This window comes from Streptopelia decaocto (assembly GCF_964273445.1).
Source record: "Streptopelia decaocto genome assembly, chromosome: 1".
Classification (NCBI taxonomy): domain Eukaryota; kingdom Metazoa; phylum Chordata; class Aves; order Columbiformes; family Columbidae; genus Streptopelia; species Streptopelia decaocto.
The window spans coordinates 195,311,004-195,335,265 of NC_138663.1; the positions used below are offsets into that span (position 1 = coordinate 195,311,004).

General features: G+C 38.2%; 1 protein-coding gene across 1 annotated transcript in view; it reads left to right on the plus strand.

Moving 5' to 3' along the window:
- The window catches only part of GUCY1A2 (guanylate cyclase 1 soluble subunit alpha 2), a 163,906-nt gene that overhangs the window by 81,236 nt on the left and 58,408 nt on the right, over positions 1–24,262 (plus strand). Inside the window, exons 5-6 of the mRNA XM_082043437.1 lie at positions 1,332–1,817; positions 20,787–20,930. Coding sequence (XP_081899563.1) covers positions 1,332–1,817; positions 20,787–20,930 — 630 coding nt within the window. The remainder of the gene's footprint in view (positions 1–1,331; positions 1,818–20,786; positions 20,931–24,262) is intronic.

The window sequence follows — 24,262 nt, forward strand, 5'->3', positions numbered from 1 at the left end:
CTTTTTATTTCAGTGGATTGTGTGGAATTGAAGAATACAGATTTAAGGCATTATGGTGCCTAACACGGTGCTTAGATGCACAAGGTTTGTGTGCTGTGCCTGTTTTGTCTATGAGATAATTTTTTTAGATCACCAAGTACAGTATTGCCCTGGTCTTTGTTCAGTCCTGTAATTAAAACGTTAACCATGATTGTTTTTCATGGCAGAGGCTATGGCAGGCTGTATTTACAAAGAAATCAAGTTTATCTGATTTAATTATTTTCTGCTTAAACAAAACATGTTCATCTTAGTTTTCTGTTCATGTGGTTTTGGTTTTTAAATACTATATTCAGGTGAGAAATGTCCCTTTACAGTATTGGACAGTAACTTTTGTGTGACCCAAGTAAGTGAATAAAAATCAGAATGTATGTAGCCCCAAATGCCAAATATATCATCACAGTTGGTTTTCAATGTCCATTTCAGTGTGGTAGTTCTGTGCTCAACTGCCATCATGGAGCAAGAGGTATCCAGCCAGGGCCTTGTTGGCATCAACCACTGGACAGCACTCAAAACATCTACCCATTTACAGGCAAATATGAAATCTATAAAGCAGAGTGACAAACCACCTGCTACTCCTTTCCTACTGTTCCTTCTTCTGTTCTTCAAATACAAATTACATGAATCAATATTACCAAGAAATCTGCAGACTCTAGCAGAATGTCAGCCTTCAACTCTGCTGCATGTATGAGAAGGCAAATAGGAAACAGAAGCACGGGTACACTTTTTCCATGCCATTTATTATTTTATGGAGTTCTTTCTCACATCTTTTCTAATTTGGTTCCTCTATAACATGGCTGCATTTGACTTAGTAGCTGTTTGGCTGAAAAAGAATGGAAGCTACTTCACCATTTCGCTAATCTGCTTTCAGATAGTTCTCATTTCCCTTTTATTTTGTGCTTTTGATAATAAGCTAAGTAACATTGTAGGAGGTATTCTGAAACTTTCTTTTAAGGCCAGGTACATTCCAGGAGCAAAATTTAAAAGCATTATTTACACACTATTCTGAGAAATACATGTTATTGCGGTCGCTTTCTTATTTAATTAGGTTAAAATAGAATCCGACATCTGATTTGGGAATACTTTGGTGTTAGTATAGGCTATTTTCTGACTCACGTTGGTGAGGAGACTGTGTGAGTCTCATTACCTGAACAGGTAGGTGTAAGAGGCTTCTGTATAAAAGGCTACATTTATGTTTATCATTTTAGCTGAACAGGAAAGGTGGAGAAAATGGAGTGGGGATCCACATATATTAGCTAATTTTTCCTTTTCTAACCTCTATTCTTACTTTGCAGGTGATGGAAATTAAAGGACAAATGATTCACGTGCCAGAATCAAATTCAGTTTTGTTTCTGGGTTCCCCCTGTGTGGACAAGCTGGATGAACTCATGGGCCGAGGCCTCCATCTTTCGGACATACCTATCCATGATGCTACTCGCGATGTCATATTGGTTGGGGAGCAAGCAAAGGCCCAGGATGGCTTGAAGAAACGAATGGATAAGCTGAAGGCAACGCTAGAATGCACACACCAAGCCCTGGAAGAGGAGAAGAAGAAAACAGTAGATCTCCTTATTTCTATTTTCCCTGAAGAAGTGGCTCAGCAGCTGTGGCAGGGGCAGCAGGTTCAGGCCAGGAAGTTTGATGATGTCACCATGCTCTTCTCAGACATTGTTGGCTTCACTGCCATCTGTGCACAGTGCACGCCCATGCAGGTCATCAGCATGCTGAATGAACTCTACACGCGGTTTGACCATCAGTGTGGATTCCTGGACATCTACAAGGTAATAACTGAAGTCCTAAGTTAGCAAAGTCTAATTGAAACTAAGATAGGAAAAAAATCCCAGTAGCCATCTTCCTAAATTGCACACTTTCCCTGAAAAAATGGAAAGAATATTTTTGTTTCATGTGAAAAAAAACAATCTGAAATATGCCCATTGAAAATCAAATACTTTGATGTTGAGCTGTCATCGTGGTTCCCCCATGGGAATATATGCCTCATATTCCCATTTTCCTGTAGGTATGTACACTTCCTCTATTATAGCATGGTTTCCTTTAGGTGACACATCAGCCAGAGTGTCATAGGGGTGATGAAGTGCGCAGCAGTGATTCCAGCCCAAGCTGACACTGCTGGAAGGCACTCAAATGCTTTCTGTCTCAGTTAAATGGTTTTGGGCACTTATCTTTCCTCTGAAATAATTCAAATTTTCCATAAAGAGAAGAGCATTCACTAAAAAGAAGTGTTATAAGTGATTTAAACTTCCACTGAAAAACAGGAAGAGGACGGCAGACATCCATTCACAGTAAAGGGGGTGAGTGGGACACAGCACTGGGGTTCCAAGCTCCTGTGGTGCTCTGCAGTAAAGGAGCAATCACACGTGTTGGTCCTGTTGCAGACTTCATCACCTTTACTTCTCTTCAGTGGGTTTGGTGTCCAGTATGTATATGAGAGAAAAAAGAGGGGAGGTAGAGTTTAATAAATGCAGTTAAGAAATTATCTGTATCATTATCCTGTGAAATCTGCATAGAATACGTTTTGTTTATATAATATCTTTAATTTTGTGATAGGAAAGGCAGAGCAAATTTCTTTTTTATTACTGAATGCACCAAAGGAAAAAAAATGTTGTTCTAAATTTATATAGACTTTGTTTTCTGTCTGAGCCTTGCAAACTAAATCACTAGTTTCAAACTGGTTTAAATAGCATTTGTTGGCATCTTCAGATGAGTTCTGTCCCTTTCATTTATAGCTTCTAATACACTTTAAAAGGCATCAAAAAATATTAATTACCCACCTAAATTATAATGGTGGCTCAAAAGTTACAATATGTACCACAGAACTGAACATGGTATAGATACAGGCTGGTAGGACAGTATACCAAAGTAAAAGATTGCAGTTTTGTGCTCCTGGGCTAAGGATTTGTTATTAACTAGTGCTCTGAAGCCAAAGGCCATGCTCGGGGAGAACTACGAGGGAAGGTACCAACCATCATTTGAAAATTGTTACAGTGATATAGCCAGAAAATACTGGAAGTTTGAGCTCAGTTTGTATTTATCTGGTGTCACTGCACTGGATCTCAATCCAGCTCTGAGAATGGGGCTTGAGGAACTTTTGACCCTCAGTCATGAGTGATATCTAGTGACCCTGTTTCACATACTCTATTTGGTACATGGGTATTTTCCCAGATGATTAATTTTAGTTAACTGTTTTGAGGCATTCAGGGCATTCTTTGTTGAAAACTATGGTTGCATGGGAATAGGAGATAAAGTATGTAAAACTCTATGTCCTGTTTGGAAGGAAGTTTGGCTGAGCCCTGTGAGAATACTAAGAAAGAATATTTTTACATAGGTCATTAATATGATATCATTTAGACCATGGCTTACTGCATTTCACCTAGCTTGGTGCCACTTTAGATAGGTATTACCTTATGGAAATACTGTCCTGACCAGTGGAATAAGATGATGGCTGCTGAGATAGCGAAGAAAAGATGTATGCATTCAGAAAAGGAATAAACACTCCAGCAAGTTAAGACGTCCATTAATTATATGAGCAGAGGAATAAACAAGGCCTGTTTTTCTATGGAAGAATGTCTTACACCTCTAAAACCTTTTCTCCACTGTTACTGCCTCAATATAATCAGTTCTTTCTCAGATCCTTTCATCCTGGGTTTTCCTCCATCTCCCTACATCTGCATGTCCCCTGAGCCTCCCTACACATCCCCTGCTTCCCTCCACAGCCCACGCATGAGCAAGACAATGTACGTTGTGGCTATTTTGAAGCTGTACATACCTTTTTTTCTCCTCCCAAATTTGTTTTTCATTTATTTTTTAACCAGAACTCTAAAAAAGTAACTGTGGGTTTAAGCAAAAATGACTCAGTTGAGCATTACAGAAAGACAGAACACAGGCAATGAACCATTTTTCTTTGCCTTAGAGAATTAGGCTTAAAATAAAATGACAATTACTTCAAAAAAGCATTTGCATTTTAAAATGAAAATAGCTCGTGTGTTTATATCTTTTGTTTTGAATGATATTCTGGAAGCTAAGTTTATTCCTAGGGATGATCACCACAACAACTGTAATTTTAGAAGTTATTGCCAGGCAGTGACTTTTGGATATGTATTCACTAGCGTTTGTACCCAGAGCCTGCCTCTTAAGATATACTCCTGTAACTAGGCTACAGAAATTTACCATGTAAGCTATACATACATCAAAACAGATCAATTTTCAAATTTGCTTGTTTTTAAGCAACATGGCAAGAGTAATTTACAAAGATTATTGGATGAGTGCTTCTGAATACCAAATTCACCATTTTGTAAACAGAAAATTAAGCAAAATTCATTAAATATATTCCATGCTGTAAATTATTCATCTAGCTTTACTGTTACCACATTTTGAATTCAAAACCTCGGTGCTTCTAATCTTGGATGCAGACAATGAATATAATATTTTCAATTGTCTCATACTATTCATTCAGGGATGTTTACCAAGAAGAATGGCACAGAAAAAGGAACAAAGATACTCGTATTTAACAAGTCAGATGTGGAGGGCAAGGATAATGAGCTGTTGGGTACAGAATAAGAAATGCTGAAATAAGAGGGCTGAAGGGGACTGAGTTAGACTTTGAAATTTCTTGGAAATGAAAGTAGGTAGCTGTAACCGATGAGGGGGGGAAAGGGTGTCCAGTGGATGGATGTGTAGGTAACAATGACACAGGCAGCTGATGGGCTCAGAAAATGAACTTCACAGGAGCATTTTGCGTGGATACCAATGACAGATGACATCTGTCTAGGTTGAGGGAGAAAATTGCAATAACCAAGGTGCACGGTGATACGAGCCTTGGTGACAATTTTAGCAATCTGGAAGAATGTGTGTTTTAGAGAGCGAAACTTTAGAAAGAATCTGCTTACATATAGCCTTTCTGAAAAGATCAAGAAGGACACTCTTGGGATACTGACAAAAAGGAGAGGATGTGAGAGAGCTGAAACCTGGCAATTCATTTGGAAAATGGTGTTACTGACTGAGCTAATTATATTTGGCTTGGAATTGAGGAACGGGAGAAAAATATACTATCGAGCAGGGAGTGCAAATCAAAGCAATGTATATGTAGATGCTTCGTAAGCTAGTGTCTGCGGACATACAAATAGAAACATGGACTCCAGGAGCAGAAGTAATGGGAGAGAGATCTCCATTAATTTTGACAGCAATTGCTTTGGGTAAAGTGTATACTGGTTGGTCTGACTGTTTGTGTCTTTGCTTCGACCTTTTTTTCTCTGAGTTCCTATTGCTTATGAGCCAAGAGCTGGGAAGCAATGCTTCAGCTAAACCATCACTTTACGAAATAAGCTATTTAGATATGCTGCAGCCATGGCTGCTGGGATTTAAAATCAACCCTGCAGACTGAAATCTTCCGTGCTAAAGATTCCTGAAGCTCCTGTATCTCCCTCTAAGTAATATGTCTCTGGCATAGGATTGTTTTAAATATTTTTTTTTGTAGAGTACTTTTGCCTGTGTAGGCCTGCTTTCTCAGCTACTTTCCCCTCAGTTTCCTTTCCGAAATAACCCGATTTCCCTCCCTCACCCTTTAACTACTACGTGGAGTAAAGGCAGCATGTATTGCGGCTGTTTTTCGGGCCATCCATGCAGTGGCTGTATGGCTATAAGTGCTGGGTGAGTGGCTCTAAGTGTTGGCTGGGTAGTGCCAAACCAAAGAGAGCAGAACCAGGCCTGTTCCTGTAGGTGTTGGTTGCTTTGTCCTTTCTCTGCACAGTGCAGCATTTGTCCTTGAAGACATTTGTAGATTTTCCCCTAACACTAAACTTTCTGTGAAGTGCCGAGTCCCTCTTGCCATGTCTAAGCAGAGTCCTAAATGTTTTCGACAATCAAGTATTGCCAGCTGCCAGAATTTCTTTGCTATATGTCTTTGTTGTCAAAATTTTAATTGGAAGTTTGTTGAGTATTTATTGAATAAGACAATATAATTCCTAAGGTAATTTTATAGTTAGAATTCACAACTTTGTTATGTGAATTTCTGCTTTCTTTTCGGTTTCATTATTTGGCTAAACTGATGTTCTGAGTGGTGCCACACATGTGCCTCAAAGTCCTTTACCAGCTTCCTTGGGTTCTCTTTGGCTGTTATTCCTGCCAACATTGTTTCACTTACTTTACACTGAATGATGTTATTTTTTTTATGAATGATGCAGTTAGTATGCCAGATCTTAATTTTTCTTCATTATACACCTAACTCTGGGTACACCCTTAATTTTTGCTCATTGAAAAAGAAAGACTAAAAAAGGGTGGGAAGCGTGGACTGTTCTGCGGTCATTCGAGACTGACACACCCGTTCTGAAAAATGCTTTTTATATTGAGGTTGTGAGACAATGCTTTTAGGAACCTAATTTTAAGTTCACATTTTCTGAAAATATGACTTCACATTTTTATACTGGTAGCTTAAGTTGCAGAAATCAGTACTCATTTTACAGAAAATACCAGTACTTTCTCAGCGCCATGACTATCCCTCCTGGAGAACCGATGTTTGTACATATCCATATATAAGTTCTTAAGCTTACTATCAGTGCTATAATGATTAAAGAATACTGCAATGACAGAAGTAATGAGCTTCAGACTATTCTGAGGTTTTCCAGGCTTTATGTTTCATAAATTAAAAACCATAGTCTCCACGTTTTCATGTAAAATCTATGGCCACTATTTTTGTCTTCTTTCCATCACTTCTGCAGTTTTAAACTTTTAAGTTCAGTGCAACTACACAACCATTTTGAGAAGGTTTCAAATTCTTTAAGCTTCAGTTTAGGCATCTGCATAATGAAGATTATTATGAAATATAATTAAAATCTGTAAACAATACTGATACCCTTATATGGGCAATATGATATACATAAAATACCGTTAATATAATTTTTTTAAGATGAATAGGTACAGCTTTGGGGATTACTGGTGTACAAGGTGTGGCTTCTTCCTGTTAGTGTAAAATCAGTGGTTTTCAAATGTGTAATAGAAGAAAATGGGTAACAAAAGAAAATTTCTGGTACCCAGAAGCTGTCTCTCTCCATGATGCCACCCAGCCTGGTAGAGCTGCCCTTCAGCACACTGCTCTGTTCAGGTCCCACCACAATGGGCTACCGAACCTTGTTCCTTTCCTTGCTCTGAGCAGGGTATAGCACTGACATTCTCCTTCAGCTCTGGCTGTGTGTGGACTTACTTGCTGGCACACAGGTGTGTCACGTGAGTATGAAGGGCAAAGCTAGGGCACCTGTCTGTTTTGAGAACTCAGAAGTGTTCTTGGGTTAAATGAAAAAAAAAAGGAACACAAAAGATTCCTTGGATTTTCCCTGCAGATCTGCAGTATCACTGCCCAAGAGCTCCAGAATATTTTAAGACTTCCCATTACTTCAAGCATGTATTTTTCTGCAGCCTTGTGGAGGATTTACACTTTTAGTCTTTAGAGAGATGTGCAAATGAAGCAAACAGACATGCAGGCTCCAGAAGAGTTATTCTTTACTTTATAAACATACAGACCTGAACAAAGCACTAAAACATCTGTGCATGTTCGCCTGCTTTAGCCAATTAATCACCCAAGAATCCTCTAAATAGTCTAAGAGTTCTGTGTCTGTATATAATTTCTTCTTCAGCAATACTTTGCTTGTATGTATTTCCTTCTCTTTTTTTGTCTCTCTCCTTCCATTTTTCTCTTATGTGAAAAACACACACTTGTTTAGAAGTGTTCCCTCCATTTCTCTCAAGCTGCTTGGGAGCCTTAGAGCCAATGTCCAACTTGTCCCGGGAGTTCTTCCCAAGTCCTCAGTTTCTGTGTGTGAACCCGAGCCATATCCTGACTTTTTATTTGGACAGGAGTCCGAAGGGTGCTGTGTTTTGTAAAACCCACCATTAATACTTAAATCCCTTGTTTCTTCTGTCAAGTTTTTCCACCTTCTAAATTTTAGTCCCTCCGAGGGACTGGAGAAAATTCATTTCACTTTCTATCAGCCTAGGCTATTTCCATTTAAACAACCTGGTATTGTGTCAGATCGAGAGGGCACAAAGCACACCCGTAACAACATACGTCTGACTCTTCATATATGTGAGCAATGCTGCGGTTTCATTTATGCAAATAACGTTTGTAACTATACCTCAATTTCTTAAATATTTTAAATGAATATGGAGGATACTTACATAATTTAAGAGAAACTAGCTAATGTGTGAATTTCAAGACAGATAAATTAAAGCTTATGTAACCTTAAAGAAGATGTTGTTATTCAGGAGTAGTTTCAATACCAGGAATACCTATAGCAAATAAAGCCTGCTCTTACCTCTGGAGAAGACCATTCACATTAAACTGAAATGTGTGTCTTAAGTTATGCATGATTATTTTAATATTTGCTTATTTTGTTAAACAGATATTTACTTTGACATTTCAACTACCTCACATAAGGCAGAATGCCAGCCAGGCCATTTTCTATTAATCACAATTATTTAGTGTGATTTTTTTCAATTTCATACTTGCATACAGAAGAGAGAAATAATTTATTCACTATGGCTTCTGTATTCCACAACTGTTGTGTGCAAACCTGATGCTGACATAATGTAAACTGTAAGTCTTCTAGCATGTCTCTATTTTAACTAGCAAAAAAAAAACCCTTTAAAAATACTAGATAATAATTCTACACAGCAAATAGTATTCCTCTCTTTTTCTGTTGTAAAGAAAACAGCACTCTGAATTAAAGTGTGGATGAAAGAGTTCCTCCATATATTGGATAATGAAAGATTTCTGCTTAAGTCTGCTAAGTAGGTACTATAGAAAGATTTTGAATACAGCTCTTCCTGCAAAATGCTCCTGAACATGCCGGCATGTAGCATCATTAAACTCACTAAAAATAAAATGCCCTCAGGCCCGGTAAGAGCAATTGCTTCATAATTAGGCTCTCGGGAAAGGAGCTGCGTTTTACAGTAAGACATTTCTTTTAAAAAATGAGCTTCACTTCTGAATTTCATAAGTGGACATTTGGAATCCATTCCTGCTCATGTGGGAGGGGTTTTCTGTACACTGAACTATGTCCAGAAGCAGAATGCAGTGCCATAAAAGCATTGCAGAGTTACCTTGAAAGTTAGGCACAAGATTTCACTGCTTAGGAGTTCATTTTGCAAAGCTGAGAAACAGAAGCTAAGAGAACCAAACACTAAGGGAGAAACTGAAGGAGATTCTTGGGTCCATTTAAAGACAGTCTTATTCTCAAATTGTATCCTGAGAAATTTTAAAATCTTTAAAAAACAGGAGTTTTTTTATATTATCCCAGAGATTTTGGGAATCTATTAATAATGTTGTAACCAACATGTAGAATTAATTTCAGAAAAAAACCCAGACTTAAGTATTTTAAGCTGACATGTTGTTAAGCTTCACAGTGTTGCACAATTCAACTGTGTTTCAAAGCTTTTCTGCCAAATGTATGCAGTGGAAAACATATGGAATACTTCAAAATCTAAAGAGAGCTGGGCTTTAATTTGTATTCACACAACATCAAGAAAACAAATAGGTTTTGATTAATTTGAAAAAAGTCAGTATTCACTCTTTGTGACATAGACAGAAAAGTGTATCTAGAAGCTAGCTCAGGATCGAATATACTTAAACCGTGTTCAGAGGAGGCTTTTCTGAACTGCACTTACACCACCCCCAGAGAAAGAGCACACCCCCCACCTCTCAGTGGAATAACCCATCTAGTTTCTCTCCAGTGTGTTTCTTTGACCTTCCTTTCCTTAGGATCTTTATTTTAGATTAAATGAATTGTTCAAGTCTTTCTACCATAAACTGCCCAAAATATTTCACATCTGCCCTCCCTCCACTTAGTGATTAATAACATCCCTGACCTGCATGCCAAAGTATGCACACCAAGATGCAGGATTTTTTGAGCTAAAGAGGATATTGCTCTTGTGCTGACAAACAGTATCTTAGCACTAGCAGTAAATGCACTCACACAATCTTTTTCTTGTTCTTGGGCACTTCATAGGAGCAGCAACGTGCATGCTGTAGATCATTTTCAACAGCATGGGGCGAGTCAGGCATGAGAAGATAACAGCTCGCTTAGAGTCTTCTGAGAGTTTCACAAACTAAGCCTTCCCAGTCTGTGGCCATCGTGGCCCACGTAAACCTGCTTTTCAGCCAGTTCTCAGAAAAAGGGTACTGATGACAACATGGCATGGATCTTGCATATCAAATGACAGTCTAGGCATGGAAGCAGGCAATTAAGCAAAAATTTGGGTCCTCCTGGGTAGATGGGTAAAAAAATGAGGTTTCCAGAATTCAGGATGGAATACCTCATGCCCTGGAAGTAGATTTTTCTCTTTAGTGACTATAGAAAGAGTATAGATGAGTAGCTTGGTTTCTGTGCAACTGACACAGGGTAGCACGAGTCCTGTCCTGAATGACAATGTTGTAAGATTATTACTGATTTGCAGATATATATTTAGAGAAAGATTTGGGGAGAAGCAAATATGGGAGATGTCAATGACTTCTTGAGGTAGAATATGGATATCAAATAAATGGTTCCCTGTGATGACTGCTGACATTGCTGACTTAAAATAAAACTAGAATGGAGAGAATCTCCTCTTCAGTCTTTGCCCCATACCGGTTTAAAAAAGTATCCTGTTTGCTGCTGAGCTAGAAGTCATAGACAGGAATAATGAAGCCCAAATGATAAGTCTGAAGCACCACTTTGCCATATACCGTGGCCTTTTCCTAATTTTCTGCTGTTAAACTTGGGGCAAAAAACAGATGAAAGAAAAGCCCATTGGGAGATACTAATGACTTCAAAGATTTCTTATAGAGTTATACTTGTAAGAATTTCGTCTTAGGGCTGAATTTTGCTGTATTCATTTGAAGGAACTTCGTATTCATGTTCTGAGCCTGGATTAATCTCTAAGAGCGAAAAAGAAACTGACCTATGGAGTGTAGAAAGATTTTTGACCAGTTCATCTTCCCATCTAGAGATCAGCTTTCCTGAAGGACTGTTTGATTTCCCAGAACTTGCCTTCTCCTACTTCTAAAATTCACCTGCCTCTGTGACCTCCCATGTTCAGTCTGCCTTTCTGCCTCTCCACACGGTCTTGTTAATTCTTTCTCTTCTGTACAGACAGAGGTGAATCTATGCTATTTATATCATAGAACTAGTCATCTAGACTACCCTCAGAATCAACAGAGAAACGTATGATTTCATAGGGTAAGTGTAAAACTTTTTTAGTGTAAGGTTCATCTTTTCCTGAAGGAGATGCTTAGCATAGGTCAAATGACTGCTGGAGTTCCTGTTTCAGTTCATTGATTATAAAAGAGAATTGAGATATCTCTGGTTAGGGGAACTAAATCTCACCCACATAGTCTACATCTTATCCATTTACTGACTGAGTGGTTGAAATACTGCTTCTTCCCTGCTTGTGTTACTTTTCATGTGCTTTATTTTCACAGTAATTTAATCAACTTATATAGGTTAATTCAATGTTATGTTGTTTAATGCATACAGTGTATTTTTCTTGTACAAAATGAAGTTTCACTGTATTTTAATTTCTCTCATACAATCAGCATCAACCCAACTTATATGTTTCCTAATTTAATTGCTTTTTGTTTTATGGGCATTGGAATAACTCCCACCATCACTGAGCATGAATACTGCACTGTCTTTAAATAAGGTCCCTTAGAATACTTTACTGATTAATTCAAAGCTTGACTTTCCATGGCTATTGCAAATGGTTATGATTATTGTCATCCAAAAAACTATGTATCGCTCACTCCCATTGAAATGGTCAGTAACATGTAGGACTGACTGTAAGAGGCAATGGAGTATTCAGGGGTCCTCAACATTAGTGCTGATTCTGTTCACTTTTGGCTAAGAAGAGAAATGTTAAGAGCATTTCATCAGCCAAGGAAACTGAGGTGGTAATTTTTCTGACGATCACTGGAGAAAGATAAAGTCTGACATTCTGGCAGACACTAATCTGCTGGGTGATCACCAGGGAAAATGTAGTGTTGCAGCCCCAAACAATGCAGCTCCATGGCTCAACTGAGCAATAAAGTTATCTATAATAAAATACACAGAAAAAAAATGATTTTTTTCAAAAATTGTTTCCCCTCCCCTCCCCTTCCCCCCCTCCCCCCCCCCCCCCCAATAGGAATATAGGTCACAAATCAGAAAAAGAGAAGATATTTCATTATTACCAATGGAGGAAAAATAATAATAATTTTTAAAATTGACATTCGTATTCCTTGGGCACTTTAAATATTACATCATTAAAAGTTCAGAAAGTGTGGATAATATTCAGCTTTAATTTTTCCACTGTAATTTGTGCAGCATGTTTTTCTTCTTGGGATGAAAAGACACAGAATTAAAGTGAAGAGTCTGTGACTCAATTATCTAAATGCCAGGGGAGACAGAAAACATTTGGACAACTGAAATTTCAGATAATTATCAATATAGCTAATACATATATTGGGGGACTGTGTGTACCATGTAGTTAAAGTTTGGATTACAGTAGCAACTGCCTTAACTAGTGCATTATAATGGTCCATGTTGAATGTGGGTACTTGAATAAGTACAAGAAGACAGATGAGCTACTTATGAAATGTCAGGTACATATGGCAGACTTCTTTCTAGCATTTTCATTTTGAGATTTATGCCCTAAAATACAAGGATTATGTTCTTTATCACTGTATTTGCTGAAGCATCTATTAAAATCCTCACTATCTGGAGAACTGCTCTTTAAAATACTTGAAAAAATCTTTTTATCAGAGAAAGATCTTGTAGTCAATAAATTTCACAGGCTTCCTGTTTTCCTAATCCATACGGACGCCGATGTCATTGTTGTCTCTTCTCCTGCCACACTGCACCGCTGTGAAGAGCCCACCTGTGTTTCCTTGAGGACATCCCATGGGCACTGGGGGTGCTCTTAGGTCCCCCCAGAGCCACCTCTGCTGGAGGCTGAACAAGCCCAGCTTCCCCAGCCTCTCCTCACAGGGCAGGTGCTCCATCTCTCCCAGCATCTTGTTGGCCCCTCACTGAGCTGGATCCTGTTTTTCAATCTCTGTCTTGTACTGAGGGGCCCAAAACTGGAGGCAGTATCTTGGTGTGGTCTGAGTGCTGGGTAGGGGTGACAGCCACTTCCCCCAATCTCTGTTTGTACAGCCCAGGCTATCATTGGCCACCTTTGCTCCCAGGACTCGCTCTTGGCTCGTGTGCCACTTGCTGCGTACCAGGACCCCCAGGGTCTTTCCCCCACAGCTGCTTTTCAGGAAGTTGGCCCCAGGCTGTACCCATTCCAAGGAAATTCCTTCCCAGGGACAGGACTTTGCACATGTCCTTGTTGAATTTCAACCTATTCATCCTGCCTGTCCATGTCCCTCAGGATGGCAGCCCTGCCCTAGAAAAAAGTGACTGGTCCGCCCAGTTTGGTATCAACTGTAGGCTTGATGAGAGTGCAAGCAAGGGTATTATCAGGGAAAGAAGCACAGCCTTTGTCAGAAAAATAAAATATATTTACTTAGTAAAATTCTAGACAGTGTTTTAACATATTGTATTTTGAAAGGTGTTCACTAATCAGTACACATTGCATGCACCTAGAACACTGTCTGTATTTGGGTAGGAGAGAAGAAACATGAACTGGCAACAGGTGAAAGAGAGGCAGGTATTCTGAGATGGAGAATAATGCTCTTCTGTGCAGGGGAAAAAAACCTCACCCAAAGTGGAAAAGTTAGTTTTCTCTGTGAGAAAAGTTAAGTGAGGAAGATGAAGAGCATTAAACTGTGATTAACTAAGCCATTACCCGCTTTCCTGCTGCTTACTTGTATTTTTTTCACTCTCAAGCTCTGTAAGAGCAAACATATCATTGCAACTCCCATTTGTTATAATTTCAATATAAAATGAAATTTTATAGAATATCTCCCAGCAGCAGGAGGGTTTCAGGCTATTGGCAGATTACTCATAAGTGATAAGAAACAGTTTAGTAACAAGCCTCTCTTCAGCTAAATATAGCATATACACTTTATATACTGTGGCTGTAAACAGGGTGTGGAGCATAGAGAAACTGTTTAATATTCCAAGTTTTTCTGCCAACTTAAAATTACAACTATTATGAACACATACTTACTTAAGCAGAAATAAATATTTCTGGTGATTAAAATAAGAGAAATATGTGAGACCACAAGCCAGATTTGATGCATGTGGAAACTCAACTGAATTAGAAGAAATATCTGTTACTCTTTAAATAGAGGGTAAGAAAACAAGACATGAAAAAGTCTGAAGAATATGTTTAGTTACTCTGTCTAGAGTCTGTGTGTGTGATACAGTTAAATGTAGGAGTAGTTACATTTATGCAGTCCTAAAATTACATTCGGCCCTTTGAAGGCAACCACGAGGTTGATGTGACCCCCGGTGAAAATGAGTTTGACATCCCTGGTCTTCAGAGTGTTTCAAAAAGATGGACTCAATTTCAAATAGTAATTTCGAATTGGGTCCATCTTTTTGAAAACCCTGTATATATGCTACTAGAATAAACAAAAAAACTTTGAAGACCATAATGTATTTTTCCTTATACATGTACCATTGAAATGTTTTATTTTCTCAAGGAAGAGCATCCTTGAGCAAAGGATGGTTATGCAATACTTCTGTATTTACTTTCCAAACTAATCCTGTATTTACTCAATCACCTGTGTGATCGAGTATTGAGGTATTCAGGAGTGTCCTGTAGTTCTTCATCCTGAATGGCACTCTGATTTTTTTCCAGTACCTTGTGAGGGGAAAAAAAAGTCTTTTGTTCCTGTATATAGATATATATCAGGAAGATGCTGAAGGATGAATGTCCATTGAATGGATTTGGCTTGAGAAGGGCTCCATTAGCAGTTAGTTTTAACTCAGCAGGACAGCCAACTCAAACTAAAATCACTTGTGAAACCTGCATTAAGGGCTTTTATTTATGGATGACACTTTGAGTTAGAGATAATACTTCGACTGTGTTTATCTCTATAGTGAAGGTGATCCAACTTTTTATTTCCAATTTATTTATTTATTTTGCAAAAAAGCATTGAGGAGCCCATAGAGACAGTGGCATAGATTATTTTAGGGTGAATGAATACTAAATGTTATAACTCTTAGGAGTGAGGTAATAAATAGCTATGCAGCCCTGTGAATCTTTTGGAGTTGGGAACAATGTTCTACGAGTACCCTTCAGAGGAAAGTGAAGGATCTACAAGGGACATGCTGTTAAGTGTAGACTTTTTTCTTGGAAGAAGACAGCAATTTTTGAATTTTCTGACCCAGTTTTTTGGTACGTATTTAGTTTTGATCATAAGGAAACAAGCCTTCTTGTTATGAGTATAATTGAACCTAGTAAAAAAGGCACACAGACTTATTTACGGCTCTTATGTGAAAAAAAAAAATATAATGAGTACTCCACTGTAACAGTTATAATAAAAATTTTCTGTTAGGCTTCTATAGGAAACCTGCTGAGAAAGACAGGACTAAAACTAGAGCCAGCTCTCCCTCTAACTACTTCATTCAGTGGATTTAATATTTCTGATTGCTGTAGGAATTTCAGATTAGAATTGCCACAGGAGTGACCCCTGTTATTAAATTTTTTATTTCCAAGCTGTGCTTTGAAAAAGGTGCTAGTGAGATTCCTCAGACTGTTGGGATTTCTGAATATTTTAGATGAAAAACTAAAATTTGCCATTGCAGGTTTCACTTACAAAATGGTATTTCCTCCTGTGTGTGTAACCTTGTGAAATGAAGTGTGACACTTCAGTTCCTTCATTACTTGTAGGAGCTCATACATGTAATGCCTGGTGCATATTAATGCGTTCAAGAGGAAGAGTACAGAAGCAAGGATGTTACTTCAATGCACCACATTTTCCCTTCTGAACTGTCACTTAATCAACGTCCTGAATGCATACCCAGGGAACATCATTCAGCTACAACTTCCAGTTTCTCAGTTAAGTAACATAACACAATATAAGATTTAGCTACTGGTAGTTAGAAGAGACCTGTTCGAGCTGCCAGGAGAACAATTTATTAACTTCTGTTCTCTGGACACATGAGAATCTGAGAAAGTATAGTTCTGTCTGCTGGGCTAAGAGATTCATGTACAAGCCATATTCTGCCTAAAAATGGTATGAATTAAGAATAAGTGACTATAAGACAATTACTATAGAGCTCAACTTCTATAAAAAGTAGTGTTCATGTCTAAACCAGACATACGGTATCTACCGAGGACTAACAGAAGCTGAGTACGTAGAAAATAACTTCCCAAAAGTAAAACAGATTTGTTTGCTTCCTGCTGCAAGTCTTATGCATTGTCATTCTGCAATGTTCTGCAGTTTCAGGATATCTACCAAGAAGCTTTTCCTGAATTGCAGAGTACATACAACTGCTTCAGAAATTATAAATCTTAATCTTTGATTTGTTGAGTCCCTGACTGAAAATCTTTTGGACATTTCCAATGACTTGACGCAGAGTTATAGAAGGCTTTAGAAAAGGCCTTTTTATGGCTTTGTAAGTAGCTGCAATGATTCCTGGCTTCTTTTTTAATTAAGAATAAAAATTATATCCTACATTTTTTATAGATTGGTCTCATTTTGAAATCTAAGTTCAAGCTCACTTCTCTTCTATAGTGCTGTATATTAATTCCCAATTAATGAAAGCTCTAGGGAAGCTTTTCACAGTGAATGTAAATCAGTCAAAAGGAATGTAAATTAGGTAAGAGTAGATCAGGCTATTAGTGAGTGGCTACTAATATTAAAAGCAGTAAGAAGGGATTATTCAGCTAGAACAAAAATGTACTAAATCTTAATAAAGGTAGAACTGTCAATTATATGCAAAAATGGCTGAAATATTCAAAACATAATACATTCTGTTTTTTGAAAGAAGCAGGATAAGGTACTCCAATCTTATAGTGATAGTAAAATACCTTTTCCTGCATATGTATCTAGGAAGGAATAAAATGAAATCTACTACTAATAGTACACTCTAATAGTGACATTACAAAGTCAAAAACTCTGATTATCACATGGTAGAGATTTCCTCTGGAGTTTCATTACTGTGTATCATCATCTTGAAGAGCATCAAACAGAACTGAGTGCTGCTATATTTAGCCACCTTGAGTAGTACCTTCCTTTTCTCTTCATTCTGTTGACATTTACTTGAATATTTATGGAGTGAGTTGCTCTGTGGCATGCACAGTGACTTCAGGATTTGCCCAGCGATAGACTGGCGTGAGCTATAAGCAGTGCTTTGTTTGTCTGGTCCAATTCCCGCTCCTCAGTCGAGCTAAGAGAAATCCTATTCTTCCTTGTGCACATCTGACTCATTGATGGGCCCAGCCTGGAATTTTGAAGTGTGATGTTTCACTGTCATTGCAGTTTCTATTTTAATGTCCTCATATTACCTCATGAAGTTCAACAAGGCCAAGTGCAAGGTCCTGTACCTGCGTCAGGGTAATTCCCAATATTTATGTAGGCTATGGGATGAATGGATTGAGAACAGCCCTGCAGAGAAGGACTTATGGATACTGGCAGATAAAAAATCTGACGTCATCTGTCAATGTGCACCTACAGTGCAGCAAGCCATCCATATTCTGGGCTGCATCTAAAGAAGTGTGACCAGCTGGTCAAGGGAGGTGATTCTGCCATTCCACTCCACTCTGATGGGACCCCACCTGGAGTCCTGTGTCCAGCTCTGGGGTCCCCAGCACAAGAAAGACATGGACCTGTTGGAGAGGGGCCAGAGGAGGCCACAAAAATGATCAGAGGGCTGGAGCACCTCTCCTGTGAGGACAAGCTGAGAGCTGGGACTGTTAAACCTGAAGAAGAGAAGTCTCTGGGGAGATCTTATTGTGGCCTTTCAGTATATAAAGAGGACATATAAGATAGACTGAGAGAGACGTTTTACCAAGACATGTAGTTATGGGTCAAGGGGCAATGGTTATAAACTGAAGAACACTAGATTTAGACTGGATATTAAAAAGATTTTTTTTTTTACAATGAAGGTGAGAACACGTTGCCCAGAGAAGCTGTGGATGCCCCATCTCTGGGAATGTTCAAGGCCAGGTTGAAGGGGGCTTTGAGCAACCTGGTCTAATGGTAGGTGTCTCTGTCTGTGGCAGACGACTTGGGATTAGATAATCTTTAAGGTCCCTTCCAACCAAAACCATTCCATGATTCTATGACTCCATATGAGAGGACCAATACAAAGTCCCATGAACAATGAGAATTATAAGAACTTTTTCAGATGTTCTCCTTTTTTAAAAAAAGGAGTTGGGGGAAAAAAACCCACATATAATCAGAAAATTGGTCAAATCTGATTTTGAAGGAAGACTGAACCAAAGTTAAAGTTTGGTGGAGATACTCTGCATGGAAATTTCAGCTAAAATGCTTATTTGGTGAAAATCTTAGTAGTGGCTGAAAACAGGGTCACAGAATGGTAAATCATTAGAGAACCATATCAGTACTCATCACATCCAGTTTCAGCCACCAGATCAGTCTCAAAAATCTTAATCATTCGTCTTGTTTCCAGTATTACTGTCAGGGGAACCTGATACGGACAAGCACTTTAAAGAGTATCCTACAATGAAATTATTATCATTTTTATTTTCAGAGCAAGATTAATATGAGGCAGCTTCAGTCCCATTTTTGTGGTAGTACACAGATATGTACAATGCAACTCTGATGATGCCACTTGTTCAGTCAGTGCAATTTAACCGTTATCCTGGTTTGTACAGCTATGGAAATTTCCAAAGAAGCTAACAAAATAAGTAGGTTTGCCTGAACATTGTAGGAGCAGTATATGGCCCCAGATCTGTACTTGCTTACAGTGGTGTAATGCAACTAACTTTAATGGAAAAGTCATTCTGAAATTAAATAATTCAACAAAGAGCAGAATTTGTATTTCATTTTTGTATTTGACATCATAGACCCAAGTCTTTTTGTATTAACCCCTTTATTCAAACTGGTTATATTCATCCACAATTTTGAAGAATGACAATGTGCAGTTATTTGGATTTCTGCTATTTCTTCCTTCTGATGTAGAGATTTTTTTACCATCTATTCCTTAGCCATCCAGAGTGCCTTTTAAACTTCTGATACTTTTTCTCACTTTGCTCCTGTATTTTCTTCCCTAGTTCCTGTATTTTTCACCAGTCATTAGGATATACTCGCCCATCCATTTGTCTTTGGAAAGACAACTTCCTAAGCTGCAGGGAGTTGGCAGTCTCTGCTTCTTGTGGATAGAGATCCTGAGATATGGCTTGGGTAAAACACGCAGGCAATATTGATTGCTCCTACATTATTTTTCTACTTAAAACTACTATTAGGAGCTTCTAAAGGTGATGAAGGAGCTCTGCCAGCTGTGTCAGCTCCCAGCTTATGAGAAAGCCTCAGCTTCTTAGATATGTCCTCCTCTACTATCAGCAGGAAAGGCTAAGGTGCCAAACTTAGCAATGGGCTTATAGCAGCTCCTGTAAGTTTAATGGTGGGAAGTGTTTGCTCATACTGATGTTCTAGATTCATGCTCTGGGCACATTTACATGTAACTTTTACTTTTTGAGGTGGTATTTCCAGTTCTGTTTATCAGGACTGGAAATTAATCTGAGAAGGTCCAGGTCTACTAATACTAGTAGAATTCCTGCGGAGAGAAGAATCAGGTATGTTTATTCCCTGAATAACTCCTTGCTCAGTGCATGCTTTCTTCTTACTCTAGTCTTTGCTGAAGCCTTTTCTGGCATTCTGGTAGTATTGTGGGCAGGGTGAAAGCCAAATTAGTTATGTACCAAAACCAAACTAATCCTTGAGGGCTGAGTCTGCTTGTGCATGTGTTAATGGACTATGTGCAGAGCATGTTGTGAGTGTGTGGGCAAGCAGACTGCAAAACACAATGCTGTCAATAAAGTTGAGAACTTGAGGGCTTCAGTGTTTCTCAGGCTGCCTTTATCCAGAGCCAGAGGGCTTCTGTAATTTCTTTCATTCCTGCTTCCTCTCAAGGGACAACTTTCTTTAAAGAAAATCAAGGATAAGAGAGAGGCAAGGCCTGTCTGAAAAGACCAGAGGGATCAGTCTGCTGAACTTGGTGCCTGAAGGTAGTGGATTCACAGTCAGGTAGCCTGCATAGTACAGAGAGGCAACAGTTCTTATTTGAAAATAACAGAGACAGGTGCAGTGAAAAGTCTGTAGCAATGGCACCTCTTTGTAAATTATCCCTATACCAGAAAGAGCTACCTGATAATGAGAAGTTATAGATTCTTCACTGTGTTTTATGGTGATGTTTTGCTTTTTCTAATGCTCTTCCTGATATACCTTTCTAGCAGAGCAAATAATAATTATGATTTATAATCGTGTAGCACTTATTCTTACTCAACAGCAAACTCAGCCAGGGTAGCGTCAAAGCAAGCTGTAAGCAATTTCTCTTATAGGAAAATAGAGTTTTCTGTATTACTGCTATGGGAAAATGTTGTCATCCCTCATCTGATGGCATAAACTGTTCTAGATATAATGATCTTCTTTTATTGTAATGGTGATGAACCACTATGCAATCACATGTCAGGTTTTGACTGCACCTGTTTGCAAACTCAGGTAATTATGCTCCGTTGTCTAATTGCTTATTTTATGGATGTTTTGCTCACATGCTTTAAGCAATGCTATTTGATTGCAGATAACTAATGGTAGGGTTCTCTTATCATCATCATACTTTAACATTTGATTTATCTGATTGCTGCAGGTGGAAACAATAGGTGATGCGTACTGCGTTGCAGCAGGACTCCATAAGAAAAGCCTTAGTCATGCTAAAGCCATTGCCCTGATGGCACTGAAGATGATGGAGCTTTCAGAAGAGGTTCTAACTCCAGATGGCAGCCCTATTAAGGTAACCCATTTGCTCTTTATTGTCAGCTAGTCAGTAGTACATGGACCTGGTTAATTCCATTGTGTTCTGTCAGTAGAAATCTGTTTAATGCTAGGAGAATTTAAAATTACTTCAATATATCAGTCTTTTTTACGGACATCTATTTCACTGGTGCCCATCAACAGTCATGTAAACTATGCCTTACTTTAGTAAGCACAGTAGACCACACAGACCAGCTGTCACCTTGTCGGATGCATTGAATGCCTATTTGTGACTGGAGGGCACTAAATGCACTCCTGGAGCCTTTCTTCCAACTCAGTTTAGTGTGAGAAGACAATTCACATGATCCAGGTTTGTCCCATGCTACAAGACAAAGCACAGTATGCGGTGGCAGTAGGGATCAGGCTCCTGATCTAATCTTCAGCACTAGCGCAGAGGCACTCAAAAAGGTCTGTGGCTCTAAGAGGCCACATGCTGCTTTTCTAAATAGTTGGTGACCTGTATAGAAGAAGAATGTGTAGACTGCCTGTTTTTTCTGAGTGTTTATGTGCTTCCTTCCCACACTACTCCAGTTCCTTCTCCTAGATTGGCACAGGAGTTAGCAGGAGGCAGAAAACCACGTGTCCTTTTGTACCATTTTAAAGTTCCACTGCTGTCATGTTTCTCTTGATCTTATACCAGCCTTGTAGCATTTGGAATTGGTAACATTTAGGTAGGAGATGGAGATTCAGCAGGGAAGAAGAACCATGGAGATATATGTGTGCCATTCTTTTTCAAGGGTCAGATTACGCGTTGTTTTCATTATGTGTACTCACTCCTGTTTCTTGTTAAATTGTTCTTGCCATAATCCAAACCTTTTGTTTTCAAAGCAAATGAGGGTATTATGTAGAACAATTACTCAACACTGTCTAAAGTATATAACAAAAGCCATGTGTAGCTGGATGAGAAAGCTGGACAGACTTCCCATGGGATGATTTACATTATGGTTGAAATGCACTTTGTAAACTGCAGTTCCTCATGTCTGCTAAAAATGAGGGTGGCATCCTAAATGCTGTTTTTTTTTGTTTTTTTTTTTTTTTTTTTTTTTTTTTTTTTTTTTTTTTTAATTGAAAGGCTGTTTTGAAGGTCTAAAACTTGGCAGAAAGGAGTTACATTTTAAAAAAAATGTATTCAGGGAGGTTGCTGTGATGGTCCTTGAGCAATAAAATTGTATCATTCTTGAGTTCCAACTCTTCTCTATCTATTAATTAGGTCAGATCTTGAACTATATTCCTTGAACTCTCTGTGTATGGTAAATCAAGAGAGATTTTTAAAAACAGAGATATTTTAAAAGTCTGTATATTCAAAGAATAACTTTCTGAAGAAATATCTTGGACTATGGATCTTGAAGAAATTTTTTTTTAAAGCTTCATCTGGACATTTATCAAACAAGGAATAAGTATTAAAAGGCAAACGTTGTCTTAAGATACCAGAAAACATAGCATTTTAAGTTTTGATATAAGGCTTTTTCTAACAGGTATTGAATTAATCCTATTAAAATAGATTTTCTAGGTTGTTTGATGATTGTTTCCATTGTTTCCAATGACTATAGCTGATTAATACATTCTAGCTACACTGTCGCATGGTGGGAGAGCTTTCTTCCAGATCCTCTCCATCTTTTCACTTTGAATGATTGCTGCAATTGTAGGGAAATTTTGAACGTGTGTGTTTTACTCTGAGAGTCACAGTTTGTGACTGTTTCCATTACCACTCATTATTTTCCAGAAAATTCCTCAAGATTTCAGTGGCTGCATAAGAAAACCTATAAAAGAAAGACTATAAAGACACTGCAGAGGAAAAACGCTTGTATAGTATAAAAAGCTAGGAATAACCAAATGTTTTCAAAAAATCCTAATAAATTGCCTTTAGAATTCAGAAGAAAAAAGTCAATTCATCGTATGTAAACTGTAAGTAGGGGTATTGAGCAACTCCTCAGTAGGTGTTAGTTGTCATCCTGTTTTCAGGTTTTGGTGTAACAGATTTCAGGGCAGGAGGGATGGTGATATTGTAGAATGTTGCTGTTTCCTTTGAACCTAAACTGGTAAATCATGTTTAAAAAAGCTTATTTTTCATAGAAGCATTTTGATTTGATTTTAAATATATTAAGGTTAGTATTCGTCTTGCGTGGATATCTAACCTGTAAAACTATTGAAATAAGGACTTTTGGAGAAGTGTACTTTAATTTGTCCTAGTTTAGGTGTCTACTCTAGGATGAGATGAATCACACCCTAAAAATGTGTATTTTCTCAGTTGACTCTAAGGGAAGTCTATGGACTTAGCCTAAATGTGGATGTCTGCACTGTAAGCTTCTACACTCTGTCAGATGAGTCCTCCTACAAATGACAAAGGACTCACAGTTTTTCTTAGTGGTTATGTCAATGATCGTCACAGTTAAAAAACATATGCTTATTTCTAAATTAAGTTGGCATGATTTTGCCTTCCAGCCAATGTTGAATTGGCTAGAGTGATCCTTATTTTTGTTAGCTTCCAGTTTTTCACTTTAAAAAACTGAAGTTTTTTTCAGTTTAAAAATGTGAAGCCCGTCATGCCCCAGATTCTGTGATTCTGTGATGTGCATAGTAATAATGTCTTAGAGCTGCATCAGGGAAGTTCAGATTGGATATTAGCAAAAAGTGGTCAAGCACTGGAACAAGCTCCCCAGGGTAGTGGTCATGGCCTCATGTCAGTGTTCAAGTGTTTGGACAATGCTCTTAGATCTATGGTTTAACTTTTAGGTTGCTCTGTGCAAAGTCAAGAGCTGGACTTGGTTCTATAATTTACCTGAAGCTTAAGGAACTGTGTGTGTAACAGTTACTCTGGACTCAGCTCAGAACATTAACACGAGAATTACTGCATGACACATTTTACAATTAAGCCTTGCCTTTAAAATTTAAATATTCATTAACATTAAATACAAAGTACACAATGTAGGCTATAAGACATTTATAAATGGCCTGACTTCTAAACATCGAATTAAATTTCACTATAATGTGGTTACTTTTAGCTGCTCCTGTTGATATGGATGGCAAAATGAGTGCAGTATTTTGACTATATTTTCCCTTAGTTCTTATCTGTGATTCATGTTAACATGTACAAATCAAATTTCCTGAGTCCTTGCCAAGTATGGTGAATATAGAATGCTGGTGCAGCTTTTGTTTTCTTGTATCAAAAAACCTACATCTCTCTCAGGTCAGCACTGCAAACCATGAATTCAGAAACTATTTCCCCGGTTTGTGGGGTTTGACTGATGCAGTGCACATTTAAGAGGCTAATTACTTAGAGAGAAACAGTTTTTTAGACACATTCATTATGAA